Source organism: Channa argus, chromosome 10 (assembly GCF_033026475.1).
Source record: "Channa argus isolate prfri chromosome 10, Channa argus male v1.0, whole genome shotgun sequence".
NCBI lineage: Eukaryota > Metazoa > Chordata > Actinopteri > Anabantiformes > Channidae > Channa > Channa argus.
The window spans coordinates 2,214,129-2,227,636 of NC_090206.1; the positions used below are offsets into that span (position 1 = coordinate 2,214,129).

General features: G+C 40.3%; 1 protein-coding gene across 2 annotated transcripts; it reads right to left on the bottom strand.

The window, feature by feature from the left end:
* Positions 1 to 762: 762 nt before the first annotated feature.
* elf2a (E74-like factor 2a (ets domain transcription factor)) lies at positions 763 to 11,010 on the bottom strand. 2 transcript variants are annotated; one of them, XM_067518335.1, is made up of 9 exons: positions 10,711 to 11,010; positions 9,397 to 9,480; positions 7,640 to 7,922; positions 5,083 to 5,190; positions 4,615 to 4,728; positions 2,766 to 2,849; positions 2,438 to 2,630; positions 2,093 to 2,341; positions 763 to 1,983 (listed from the first exon to the last, which is right to left on the bottom strand). In XM_067518335.1, the coding sequence occupies exons 2-9, from the start codon at positions 9,469 to 9,471 to the stop codon at positions 1,404 to 1,406; spliced, it is 1,686 nt and encodes a 561-aa protein (XP_067374436.1). In that variant the 5' UTR covers positions 9,472 to 9,480; positions 10,711 to 11,010; the 3' UTR covers positions 763 to 1,403. The 2 variants fall into 2 exon arrangements, with proteins under 2 accessions (XP_067374436.1, XP_067374435.1); XM_067518334.1 differs by having other exon boundaries at positions 4,615 to 4,731.
* Between the last annotated feature and the right edge of the window lie 2,498 nt (positions 11,011 to 13,508).

Consider the following 13,508-nt stretch of genomic DNA (forward strand, 5'->3'; position numbering starts at 1 on the left):
CATTAGACCACTGAATTATTGCACACATGCTCAGTCCTGATGAGCCTTGGCTTCTGAATTATGGAGTTTTACTAAGAGCTTCTTTCCAGCGAGTTCCTTCCCCATCTGCAGCAAACTTCTGAAGTTATGTTATAGTGACTGTCGGGTTCCCGGTCACTTCCTGACCAAGGTCCTTTTTTTGTGGGTTCTCTGTTTGGCCTGACAACCAAAGTTTAGAAATTAACCAGAAATGACAGGTATTGATCAGAGTCTTACTATTAAATGCTATTATGGAAGTCTACATGGATACAGAGTTCAAAGTTCATTAAATTTGTGGTTTTTGTTCTGACATGCAATGTGAACAGGACCTTGTGTACACACACACACACACCTTCATAAATTACGTTCAATCAGTTTTTGCCACAGGTTGAAATGTTTTCACTTACTGTGATGCTTACTGATTCTAGACGAATCTAAAGTGGCAGCTTTGATAATCTAAAGTAAACTGTACGACCCATGTGAAAAGGTGTAGGGGTCTTAACACTTTCTAATGCAGCTGCAAAGACTCATGGTTTATCTACAGGTTCTACCAACATATATACTATTATTCAATAGTCATCGGTCAATTGACAGTTTGGTCTTTTTAAGATGCAATATATTTAAAATTAGCAGTATAAATCGTTAGAGTTCACCTATCTTTGTGTTATGAGGCCTGATCCTTTGCACCGACACAGAGCCTCTCTTATTTTCCAAAAATGGCTTAATAAAAACTAGTTAAGACTCTTTTAATTCACATCTGTCTTTTTATAATACATGTTTCAGTAAAATCTACTTAATACACAGAATACAAGAAAAAAATAGTATATTATACTTCAAATGTGGAGAACACCATTTAATTCTTTTACCTTGCTGCAGACAAACTTTATCTCCCTTTTTGTGAAGTTAAAAAAAAAAAAAGCTAAGTGTTGGCAGAATGGGACAGTGCTATGGAGTATGAGGACTCTGCAAACCATTAAAGACTGTAAAAGGAGGAAACAGAAATTCAAACTACATCTGAACTGATACATACCCGCTGAGTATCAAAAGAAATTTTTTTACATTTACAACAAAGTCTCATCAGGATTTTTATATTAGGTTTGATTACAAAAGAAGTTTTTCCATTTACAATCTAAGGCTGCTCAAGTCTTCTGAGCTCTGCAGGATCTGTGTACGTGTACAACAGTCCCTTTAGTCCTCTATGGGGCTTCAGCAGCTCCACAGTGAGAGCAAAAATCTGTCTGGAGACTGGAGAAACAGCTGAGAGCCAATCAGAGGGCTCTGCTGTGAGGGTGAGGGAGGTGTAGGATGTGTCCTGCACATCAGTGTCCACAGTCACTTCCTGAACCCCCCCATCCCCCTAGAGGCCTCCACTCGGGGCAGAGCTTTCAGGATGATGGGGTTTCGGCGGATGCTGCTGGCGAGCTGGAGGGGGGCAGAGTCTCTGCTGTTACCTCTGACTGCGCTTCTTCAGGCAGACTGGAAGGTTTCAGGGCTTGGGAGGGGGTTTTGGGAGGGACGGGGTGAGGCTGGCTAACCTGGAGAGAGAGCTGAGGCAGCGGTTGGGCCACTGCCGCCGGCTTGGCCAGGATGAGCTGCGGCGTGGATCGCCCTGCTGTTAGCTGGACCGTAGGAGCAGCGGAAGCTGCCGGTTTAGTGGTGGCCTGCGTTAGCTGTGTGGCCACAGGTTTGGCCTGGAAGAGCTGCGTGACCTGTCCTAATGTGTTGGCCTGCATGAGTGTGGCCAGCTGGTTGGCTGGGATGGTGATGATGGTGATCTTCTCTCCTCCTTTGGATCCAGCAGGCAGCATGGTGGGCAGAGCCTGGATCACAAGTTTGGGGGGAGCGCTGGCAGTGGCATTAGCTACCGTCACTGGGACTCCTGTAGTAGTGGTGAGGATGGGGGATGAGTTTAACGTCACCTGACCTAGTGAGTTGGTCATGACCACTGGCATGGCTCGAATGGGCCTGCAGAAGAAAGAACAACACAGGGAAGATATACAAATGTGTAAGCTCAGTCTGTAATCTCAAATAAGTTGTCCCACATTACAAGCACATTAGAATAAACGTCTCAGACCTGTTTGCAGCATTGCTGGGGATAACAGTGACGTAAGTCTGCTGTGGCTGAGTGGCAGCAGGGGAGTTGGTGCCCAGGCTCACAGGGCCCTGTTGGTGAGCCGGATGCTGGCCTGACACCACATCACTGTTCTCCATCTCCTCACCCTCATCATCGTCGATCACCCGGATGTTCTTGGGCATGTCTTTGAACTGGTAGGCCAGACGCTGACCCTCCACCTTCGCAAGGATTCCACGTTGGTAGTAATACCTACAAAACACACAGACACACACACACACACATTGTGTATTTTGTAGCCAGGCTTTGTTCAGGATAGTCAGGTGTTTGGGGAGCTGAGAAGCTGACCTTAGGGCTCGGCCCATGGTCTCGTAGTTCATGTCAGGCTTGTTCTTGTGTTTCCCCCACAGTTTGGACACTGCCTTGGAATCGACCAGTTTGAAAATGCCCTTCTCTCTCTGCATCCACTTGATGTACCGGGGACAGGTGTTCTTATCTTGTAGCAGCTCTAGCAGGAACTCCCACAGATAGGTAGTGTTGCCTACAGGACCCACAACACAACAGCTTGATGTCTCAAAACTACTGAGTTCTCTTTACTAGTACAGAGCAAAACATTATTGAGTTGACATTTAAAAAATGGGTGAGAGAGAGGAGGGGAGGGGGGTGGACTACAAACCTTTGCCCTCCCTCGGTCTCTTCTTGATCCCCAGGTCAAAGGAACCATTGGAAGCAGGCTGGTGTGTCTTGGGCTTGCGTCCACCTGTGCCCAACATAAAAAACCCCCGTAACAGGTTATTTATTATTTAGAAAGGCAGATAAAACATAAATGACCTTTAGGATTGAATGAGGAGAGAGCATGTGTAATAATTTATAGACTTTATTTCCATCACTTGCTCCCTACATATATACATAGCTGAAACCCATCCACTCTAATTACCATGAAGTGAGGATTTATATAATATTAATTTTTCCTGTTTCATATGTGCTGATTACTGATACTCTTTGAAGCTGTTGAGTTTCTGCATCAGTGAAGCTATATACTAAGTAAAGAAACACATCTTTGTATAACAGTTAATCAGCAGCATCTTCCACATTCATCATACAGCAGTTGAATCAACAATTTTCACATCACATTCAAGTATTATGACTGCTGCTTAAAGTGACTTCCTTTTAACTGTAGGTGTCCATAAGAAACTTTCAACTGAGTGGAATTTAATTATTTTCTGAGTACATAGAACAAAAGACTTAATAGCTGACTTAAATGAAATATCCTCTACATAAAATAACAGCTCTGCCTTTATTCCTTGGGTAAACTTTAAAAAATAAAACAAGCTTGCTGTGAGTAATGCTGCGGTTTAGAAATCGCAAGCTGGGGACTATTTGCGTAGTACTTGTTCATCATGTGTGCTGAACATTTATTTATATTTGCATTTGGGATGATGCTCATATAATAACGGAGAGAGAGGAGAGACTATAGTATAAACATCAACTATAATTTTAAGTCTGTTAATGTCACCTACTATTTAACTGCCATGGAAATGCATCTGGTTACGTTACTGGGGGTGATGCTACCAAAAAATTTTTATATAAACATGTTCTAATTTTCAGTTAGACAAATAGACAATCTTTGACAGAGGCAGCAGAGCTGTGTTGAAGCCAGTTTCTCACCAACGTGCTGACCACAAACACGGGACAATTTGTTTTATATGTCCTTACCAAAGATCCAAGCTGCTGTTAGACATTTTAAGCTGCATATAAGTAATCTACAGGTGCAGTAGAGCAGGGGGAAATAATTCTCTAGTTAACTGATCGCAGATGTTGTTGTTCTCGTGTAAGGATTAAAAACAACAAGTGGCCAAGTACACTCAAGCAGCCTGCCCCAGCATACTGTTTGTGGGGAAACGGTGGGCTTTTATGAATTGCCAACCCGTCCTATCGTCATATTGAAAATATACAACATACATGATGAGCAGAGAGCACATAGGACAGACTAGCATGGTTGGTTACACTTACTGGAGACTCTTGGACTTAAATGAGTGACCACCTTTACAAGTAAATACACAACATTTAACTAGCAGAGGGAACTTCTGTCCATCCATTAACTGGTGGGAAGACAGAGGGGGGGCATTTTCCTTTTTTTTTTGGTTTGCTGAGCACTTCAGGTAGGTAGGAAGACAGTGGAACACTGTAACACTAACATGTGAGGGGACATTCTGAATAGAACTTGCATGATTAAGTTGCAAATACCTATGAACCATCACATGATTTACCATGATTAATAGTCCAAATGCATTTAAATTCTTTTTTGGAGAGGAATTAGTTGTACATGTTTAGAATTGTAAAACATAGTCAAATATTTTAAAAAGATGTAAAAGAAAAGTGTATAAAACCATTCCTTAAACATTCCCAGGAGCACAGTGTCAAAAAGTCTAAAACCACAATTTTAAAATAATTTTTTAATAAATTTGTTTAATAAACATGTTTCTAAGTGCAGTCCATAGCATCAGTGTTGTAGTGTTACTGACCTCCCCTCTTCTTCTTGACAGCAGGCTCACAATCAGGAGGGATAGGGAATGACTCCTCCTCTATGGGTCCACACTCTGTAGACACCTCCACCACTGTCTCCATCATCACATCGTCTGCTGGGGACAAACAAAACACAATATTCACACCATTCAATCAAAATGTGTTAATATAGCACCAATTCAGAGCAACACATACACACAAATTATACGTGTATATTTAAATTTGAAACTAAACTATCTTTACATTTTGTTAAACATATTAAACACTACACTATATTATGCACCCATCCAGTCCTTACTCTCTTAGTATTCTTAACATATTACAACCATAATAAAAGCTTTCAGCCGAAATAATGCATTGGGAGATAGTGTAACCACCATCTAAGATCCAGTCAGTAATGATCAGATTGACCTAGACATCTCTGTCCCTATAATCAATAGGCAAGGACGCACTGGCACTTTGCTTACCTGTGTTGCGGTCACTGTGCAGTCCTCCAGGAGATTCCATGTGGAGAAGAGCTTCAGCTGCTTCAAATGTTTTGTCAAAACACACCATGTTGTGACCCGACATCTCCACTGAGAACAGGAGCAGAAAAAACTCAAAGTCAGCACCCAAACCTTTGCAACCAATATATGCTCATTAATGAGAGCCGTTAAATATCAAAACAAAAATCCCGATTCTAGTGAGAAACATCTACATCCACAGCCACACAGAAATGCAACTTCAACTATTTTGAAATGCTGACTTCCTTGTTTTAGCTTTGTCTGGTACTCCCTTCCTGCTTCCTGTAATTGGGTCTAGACACATTTCCTGCCAGCAGAGGGCAGTTTAGTGCTTTTATACAACAGTAGCAGCCAATACATCCCTAGATTAGAAAAAATTAAAAGTTCAATCACATCACGTCAATAAGTCAATTACAAGCTGCAAGCTGAATGTTTTTCCACTTTTCTTTGCCAATTTGAAAGAGAGAAAGGGTGATGGCTGTGTTGGTGCTGGCAGGTGTTGCTCAGCAAATCAGTGTGTATTGCCAAGATTTGTATCTCAACTAACACCTCTGCGCAGGGCTTGACCTTAAGCTTTTTAGACTTTTGAAATAACTAGTGAATTTGTCTTCAGATGTGATATTTTTTATTAAAAGCTAACAATAACAGAAGGATTCAATGTTTTATCTGTATTGTTTGTTGATTGAGAAATCACAAATACTACAATGTTATATTGAAGTATAAATACTGATCGCAGATCATCATAAAACTAGAGAATATGATTAGCAGAAAAAAATAACATCAGATACACATTTAATCAACATCTAATATAAAATCTGCAACCTTAGTTGGGGAAGCACTGCAGACCGTCACATTTATTTTTCACTTGCACAATCGGGTAATTGCATGCCTCGTTCCATTTGCCCGAACGTAAAGAAAAAGAAAGAGAAACCTAAAAATGAGGCTGACTATTTCAGTTTTTAAGTCTGGGCTAATTTCTAGTCAAGTCTCAAATCAAGCCTACATACAGAGCAACCAGAAAGCATTCCCTTTGCTTAAAGCCTGTTAAAGCCTTATTTCTAAATGAATTCAATTCATGATTTTCCTTAGAATTCTACAAAAAAATACCCCATAATGACAACGTGAAAGTAGTTTGTTTTAACTCTTTGCAAATTTATTGAAATAAGGGAAAAATGTACATAAGTATTCACCGCCTTTGCTTAATACTCTGTTGAAGCACCTTTAGCAATAATTACAGCCTCAAGTCTTCTTGAGTATGATGCTACAAGTTTGGCACAGCTATTTGTGGGCAGTTTCTCTCATTCTTCTCTGCAGTACCTCTCAAGCTCCATCGGGTTGGTGTACAGCCATTTTCAGATCTCTCCAGAGATGCTCAATCGGGTTCAAGTCTGGGCCACGTAAGAACATTCACAAAGTTGTCCCATAGCCACTCCTTTATTATCTTGTCTGTGTGCTTATTGTCATTGTCCTGTTGAAATGTGAACCATCGTTGTTTCTCATAGTCTGAGAGCCCTTAAGGTGGGCTGCCATGTCTTTTACTGAGGAGTGGTTTCCGTGTGGCCAATCTACCATAAAGGCCTGATTGGTGGTGTGCTGCAGAGATGGTTGCTCTTCTGGAAGGTTCTCTTTTCTCCACAGAGAAATGCTGGAGCTGTATCGGAGTGACCATCGGGTTCTCCGTCACCTCCCTGACTAAGGCCCTTCTCTCTTCAGTTTGCCGGCCTGCTCTAGGAAGAGTTCTGGTGCTTCCAAACCTTATCCAGTTACAGATGATGGAGGCCACTGTGCTCATTGGGATCTTCAATGCAAGAGAAAGTTTTCTGTACCTTTCCCCAGATCTGTGCCTTGATACAATCCTGTCTCATGGCTTGGTTTGTGTTTTGACATGCAGGTGTATAGACAGGTGCATGCTTTTCCAAATCATGTCCAATCAACTGAATTTCCCACAGGTGGACTCCTATCAAGTTGTAGAAACATCTCAAGGATGATCGCCATGAATACTTATGTAATGTATTTTTTTGTTTTATTAAATTTGCAAAGATTTCAAACAAACTTCTTTCACACTGTAATTATGGCCTAGTGTTTGTAGAATTTTGAAGAAAATAATGAATTTGATCCATTTGTGGAATAAGGCTGTAACATAACAATGTAGAAAAAGTTAAGCGCTGGGATACTTTCTGGATGCATCAGTTTACCTTCTCATGATCCCACCACAATAATAATATTGACATTAATAACAATAATATTGATGCATCACACATGCTCATGTCAAATCACGGTGTGATTATCAAGTGCAACTGTATTTGAATTCTTTCTTGTTGTTTCACTCCTATCTTTATGTGGAGATGTTAAGGAGAGGCCTTCTAAACATTCTCAAAATTCACATTTACTTTTAGTCATATTGCAGACACTTTCATCCAAAGCAATTTACAAGTAAGGTACAATGGACATTAAAGCATAGGAAAATGTTTACATTTCATAAGATGCACTGAGCATAAATCCATCCACAAATTGCTCTCACCATTCTCAGCCACTTCGGTGACCACCTCCTGCTCCTCCGCCACGTCCTGCATTAAATACGTCTCGTCGTCATAGACCAGCACCTGGGCAGAGTAGCACTCTTCCACCTGGGCACTGGGGACCTCCTCTACGATTACAGCTGGGCAGCCCTCCTCCTGCAGAACCACACCCTCCTCCTCTGCCACATCTTCCTCCAACTCCTCACCGCCTTCCATGATCACTGCCTCGACTTCTTGCTGGACCACCTCTTCCTCCTCCTCTTCCTCAGTGGGAAGCTGCTCACACTGAAGGGTCCAGAAAGATATTTTTTTAAAAAGTGAAAGATTTTTATGATTTCGTTGTTAATACAAAGCTTTTATAACTAAAACTATCACACCACAAAAGGTAAGAATATTGGATCAATCCTGTGCGAAACCTACACACAAATACAACATTAGGTCCTTCAGCATTTCCTTATAGCACCCACTTTGCAAATGGTAAATGCTCTGCACTTCTATAGCAATTTTCTACATGTTGGTACTCAAAGTGCTTTTCACTGCTTCCCATTCACCCATTCCGCTCACAATCACAAAGACACATCGATGGGGGAGTGTTGGGGGCCAACACTCATTGGGAGCAACTAAGTTGGAGTCAGTTTCTTCCTCAAGGACACATCAACATATGACCGGAGAAGCCAGAGATCGAACCAACAACTGTGGACGACCACTCTACCTCCTCCCCTGTCACCCGTTGCATTACTTTCTATTCCATTTCTGAACATTTGCCACATAATGCCCTGTCACAAGCAACATAATCTGAACAAGTGGTCAGGGGGCCTTAAATATAGAGGAGATTAAACAAACTGTTTTATACAGAGCTAAAGTACTGCATAAAAGCCTATTATAAGAAGAAGTTTTTAGGATAATAAATAATTAACTTTTGCATTAAACATTGCAGCTCAGACACTGTCCCACACTGACCAAACAAATGTAGAAGATAGCTTTCTTACAAGCACGGAACATCACTAAATTAACAGAGGTGAATTAATAATAAAATAAATGTAAAACAACACCCCTTCAGGCTTCACCACCCAGCCTGGGCGAGTGGACCCCATCCTCAGTTTAGCCTCTTAGGCCACCTCTATTTTAATGTTTAATAATGTTCTGTCCATATTACTAACATAGAGTAACATGAGGAACGTTCAATTAAATTCAACTTTATTTATATAGTGCCAATTCACAAAAAAGTCTCATCTCAAGGGATTTCATTGCTATTACTTTGTTGCCTTTATCTGCTACGGAAGCCATTACTCTGGCTTGTTGACTAGCAAAGCCAACACAGATGCAGGTGTCACCAAGGAAACAGAGACAGATGACACTGCTGTCTTAACGCCAAATGGTGCAGCCACTGGGTGCAGCAGAGGAATCACTAATTTATGTAATTCGATATAGCCATTTATTTGCACCAAAATAAAACATTGAATTAATCAAATTTACATGACATACTGTCCAGGCTCCGCTGAAATCATGCATAATAATGCAAATCTCTTCAAACATCTAAAATGCACTGAAATGATCAGTCATAAAACAATCTGTGTTTGCATGCGATAAACAACTTAACTAAAAGTATGTCACAGAAAAACAATTTAATCCACTATAGTTTGCTTCCCGCAAAGAATTACTTTATTAAAAACCGTTTGGACAAACTTTCAAATCATTTCCCAACAACATTTTACTGACTTTGCCCACGGCAGCTATAGGGACAGAGAGACAGTCTTACCTGCTGAGTTTCCTCCACCACAGTGACATACTCCACTATGTTCCCACCACTGTCTGACACTACCACAGAGGTCATCACTCATTCCTAGAAATTGAGAGCACAGGAGGTCAAGATACAGGAGCAAGCACTAATATACCAATGCTGAAGGAGGACACATTTCTTTTTGTAATATTAGGTATACAGGTTTGTGTTTCTATGTGTACAGGAGCTGGGGTTATGTTGTTGTGTTCAGTCTGAGAAAAAAACACACTCCAATGAAAGGAATCTTCATGTAACTTCAGTCTTATGTTAACTTAAAACAATCTGAAAACATACAGCTCAAGAGATGCTTTTTAGTCTTAATTTTCTTGTTGGCCTTTCCCAAGTATCTCAGCTCACATTAAGAAACATATTTATATAAAAGCCTCAGGCTGCAACGGAAGGCACACAAATACCTCAGACAATGAGACCACCAAAAATAATTTGCCGTTTCATAATCTACATGTGATACCCAATGAGTGTTTATAGCATATACTGTTATTCCAAGGAATACAAAGTATGACATACAGCAAGCTCAAAGTATGCATGTAAAGTTGAGCAGCGGCTCAGGACCTTTGTATTCTGTGTTGGACTAAAAAAAAAAGAAAAGGACACAGATATTTGGGGGGATTTTCTGACAGTTCGCCTTACAGCAGAAACAGGACAACTACCCTGAAAACATAAAGCTTAGGGGATGCGGCGAAGGAAACCGTTCTTTTGGCAAAATGCCAGTACGACCAACTTAAAAACAGGAAGAAGGACTTAAAATACTGGTGGTGTCCAAGTCAGTGGACACTGGGTTGTGTGAGCGGACGCCAGACACGGACCATTCGCAGCACAGAGGGCTAATGTTTACTTTCAGCGGGATGTCACGTCTGTGCCCACTGACTCTGTAGCTGAAGCTCCAAACTCTCCAGCTAACTAGCTTAGTTAGCTAGCAGCAAATGCTTCTGCTAATTTACTTAGTTGACAATACTTATTTAACTTAACTACACACACAATTAACTTTAGGTAAATGCGATGTTCAACAGCATGGGTGTAAATTAACATTGCATTCTTCTTTATAATAAAAGAGCTTTTCCAACCCAATAAGTTAACGTGAGCAAAGCCTCCCCTTAAAGAGTATTTACGGAGCTCGAAACACTTAGCAGAGCGCCAGCGAATATGTACATCGTATTTGTTGAAAGAGTAAACTACCACCGACTATCCAAGAGAGAAAATGCTGATACATGTACGAGGAATTGCTGTCTTTTGAACCGTGCTGCTACATTAATGCAACGAGTTTGCTTTCCTTACCTTGTTTTGCTTTTGCTAGCGAAAAGTAAAGCCCCACGGCTCGCGCTAGCTGGGCCTGTTTGTTAGCTAACGTTAGCCAAGTTGACAAGGACAAAACGCTTAGTTCGCTCGCATAAACAGAAGTTTGCAAGTCCCGGGTCCCTTAAAAATCACTTTGCAAACACTTAGACACTTCCTGTGTTGAAGAACACCAAAAGAAAGCGCACACAGGCCCCGAAGTTGTGTTTTGATTGCTGCTATACTGTAGCCTTCCGGCGCGCCGCCTCTTAGACACAGCCGATCTAGCAAAGCACAGCCCGCCGTGACGTCACGTGGGCCACCCCTATCAACAACAAGCGCCAACGTAACCTCGTGAAAACTAAAAGAAGATATTTTGTTATAACTTAACACTAAAAGTTTATATAATAAATAAAGATAAAACTATATTAACTAATTAAACAAATGATCACCATTATTCAAATTAATGTAGCCGAATAATAAATAAATAATAATAAAGAATGATAAATAAATGATCACCATTATTCAAATTAATGTAATAATAAACAAAGTTTTGATGTAGTTATTGGATCCTTCTTCACTCCATTTTCCTCTAGAACATGACTTGAGTCAACGTGGCAAAATTAAGGTACACATTCACATTGGTTCATGTAACTTCTCATAACTCACACTACATGTCATAATAAAAACTAAGAAATGATTTATGCTTTTAATTGTTCCCAAAGGGAAATTGTTGTTGGACAGCTCCATATTGATGATGTTGCTACTACATTATTGGTGTCTTGTCCAAGAACACTTTGACATGTGGCTACAGGGGAGCAAGCATCAAACCACCAACCCAGAACATCTGAACCACAACTGCCTGATAAATAAAGTATATTAAAGTCTCTGTACATGTCCACAATAGCACTGTGGTGAGACATGTGACAAAACCATTTCTAAAGCTTTGAACGACCTCAGCAGCAAAGTGGCTTCAATAATTGGGAAATTTAAGAATTCTGGATCCGCGAAGGCTGCTCTTAGAGTTGCCTATTCAGTCAAACTAACCAGACAAGAAGGACCTTAATCATGAAGATGAACAGGAACCCAGTGGTCTGCAGAGACTCATTGAGACTAACAACCAACTCCAGTCATGGAAAATGTGTTGTTTGCACATATTACACGTGTCAGTGTTCACTCAGGCACTGACAACAAGCTCTGACATGAACCATCAACAGAAAACAGTTTAGAAGTCCTAATAAATCTACTGTATGAAAAAAAGCAACAATTTGCCAACAGTTTCAGATCCTAACACATACTTGTTGTTGCCCAAACCTCCATCTACGCTTGTTGTTTTTTTTTTTTTAACCAGTCTCCACCCAGCCATTGCAAGTAGATGACCATTTGTCTTGAGCCTGTCTCTGTCTGTTTGGAGGTTTTTTGCAGATAGAAACATATCTTAAACTATACTCATTGATACTGACCAAGACACAAGTTTCCAACACAGACAGCATCTGCAGGGTCCTGGTCTGCTCCATACGATGCTTTTATAACGAAAAGAGTGGCAATCATGTATAAATTTGTTAATTTGTTTCAATCTTACTGATTTAAACTTGAAGGCCACAGTCAATTTAAGCAAGTGAAAAATTCTAAAGTTTGAACTAAAGTTGTGTGAAATGGCTTAATATGTCTTGACTATGCAGTTTCAGTCTGGCATAAAAACTGGGCCAAATCAACATTCGGACAAATTCATCTGCTGTGGAGACCCTGAACTCACAGGATAAGCCTAAAGGACAACAAAAATCCCTACAGTCCCTAATAAAGTCTAAGTTGTATAACCTGCACGATGAAGCAGAAATAATTCACTCATAGGTCTTTTTAAATGCATTTTAACTAACCAAACTTTACATTTGTATAGACAAATTCAAGAATTGAATGACCTTATTACCCCTATTTATATGGTCATTTTCACTGTCTTCACTCGCTGTCAGAAGGACAAACAGTAGGACATGTTATCTGGACTATAGGGAAGTTGGTAGTCATTCAGAGATTCATGTATGCTTCATCTTAATGACACTATATGAGGCTATTTTTACATGGGCTATCAAGGTGGTCACTTACAGAACAATAATTCACATCCAATGAAACAAAAATTAGGGCAGGTGACTTTCATTCTGTTTGTTGTTATGTGTAGAAATCACAAAATGAAAGTGATTATTGTTAAATATACATATCAGTACTGATTAGCTTTCTAGCTGTGATGTGGCAGCGCTAACCACTGCACATTTTACCATTTTACTTAATTAGAAATCTTCAGACCAGTTACCATATACAGCTTTTTAGAAAAAGACAGTATATACACACATTCTGAATTTCTTTACAAAACCTTAGCCTTAAAGATTTGTAGTAGCATCTTTCCAGTGACAGATACTTAACAGAAAGGACGCCACTGTGTGTGTAAAAAAATCCAGACAAAAGAAAGTTCCTTTGCACTTGTTTGTTTGTACTGATGCTTTTGCAGAAAGGTATGGCTGTAAAATGAACGAATGAAAACAAACCCAGTGGCATCTGTGATTCAATGTACTTTATCTCTGTGCATTAAGGGACCATGACCCTCATCTTTCCTCATTTCCCTGCAGACACACAGGACAACTCTGGTGGTATTCCTGCAAGAGACACGTGCTGTAAGTCTAAATATGGATCAAATCAAACTTTGTTATTTGGAAAGAACATTCACAGGGCAGGTTCTAGTTATTATTTTTGATATATACCTTCCATTACTTCCTTGGCCCTGTTCCAGGGGTCCGTTGGAATTTTTGAGC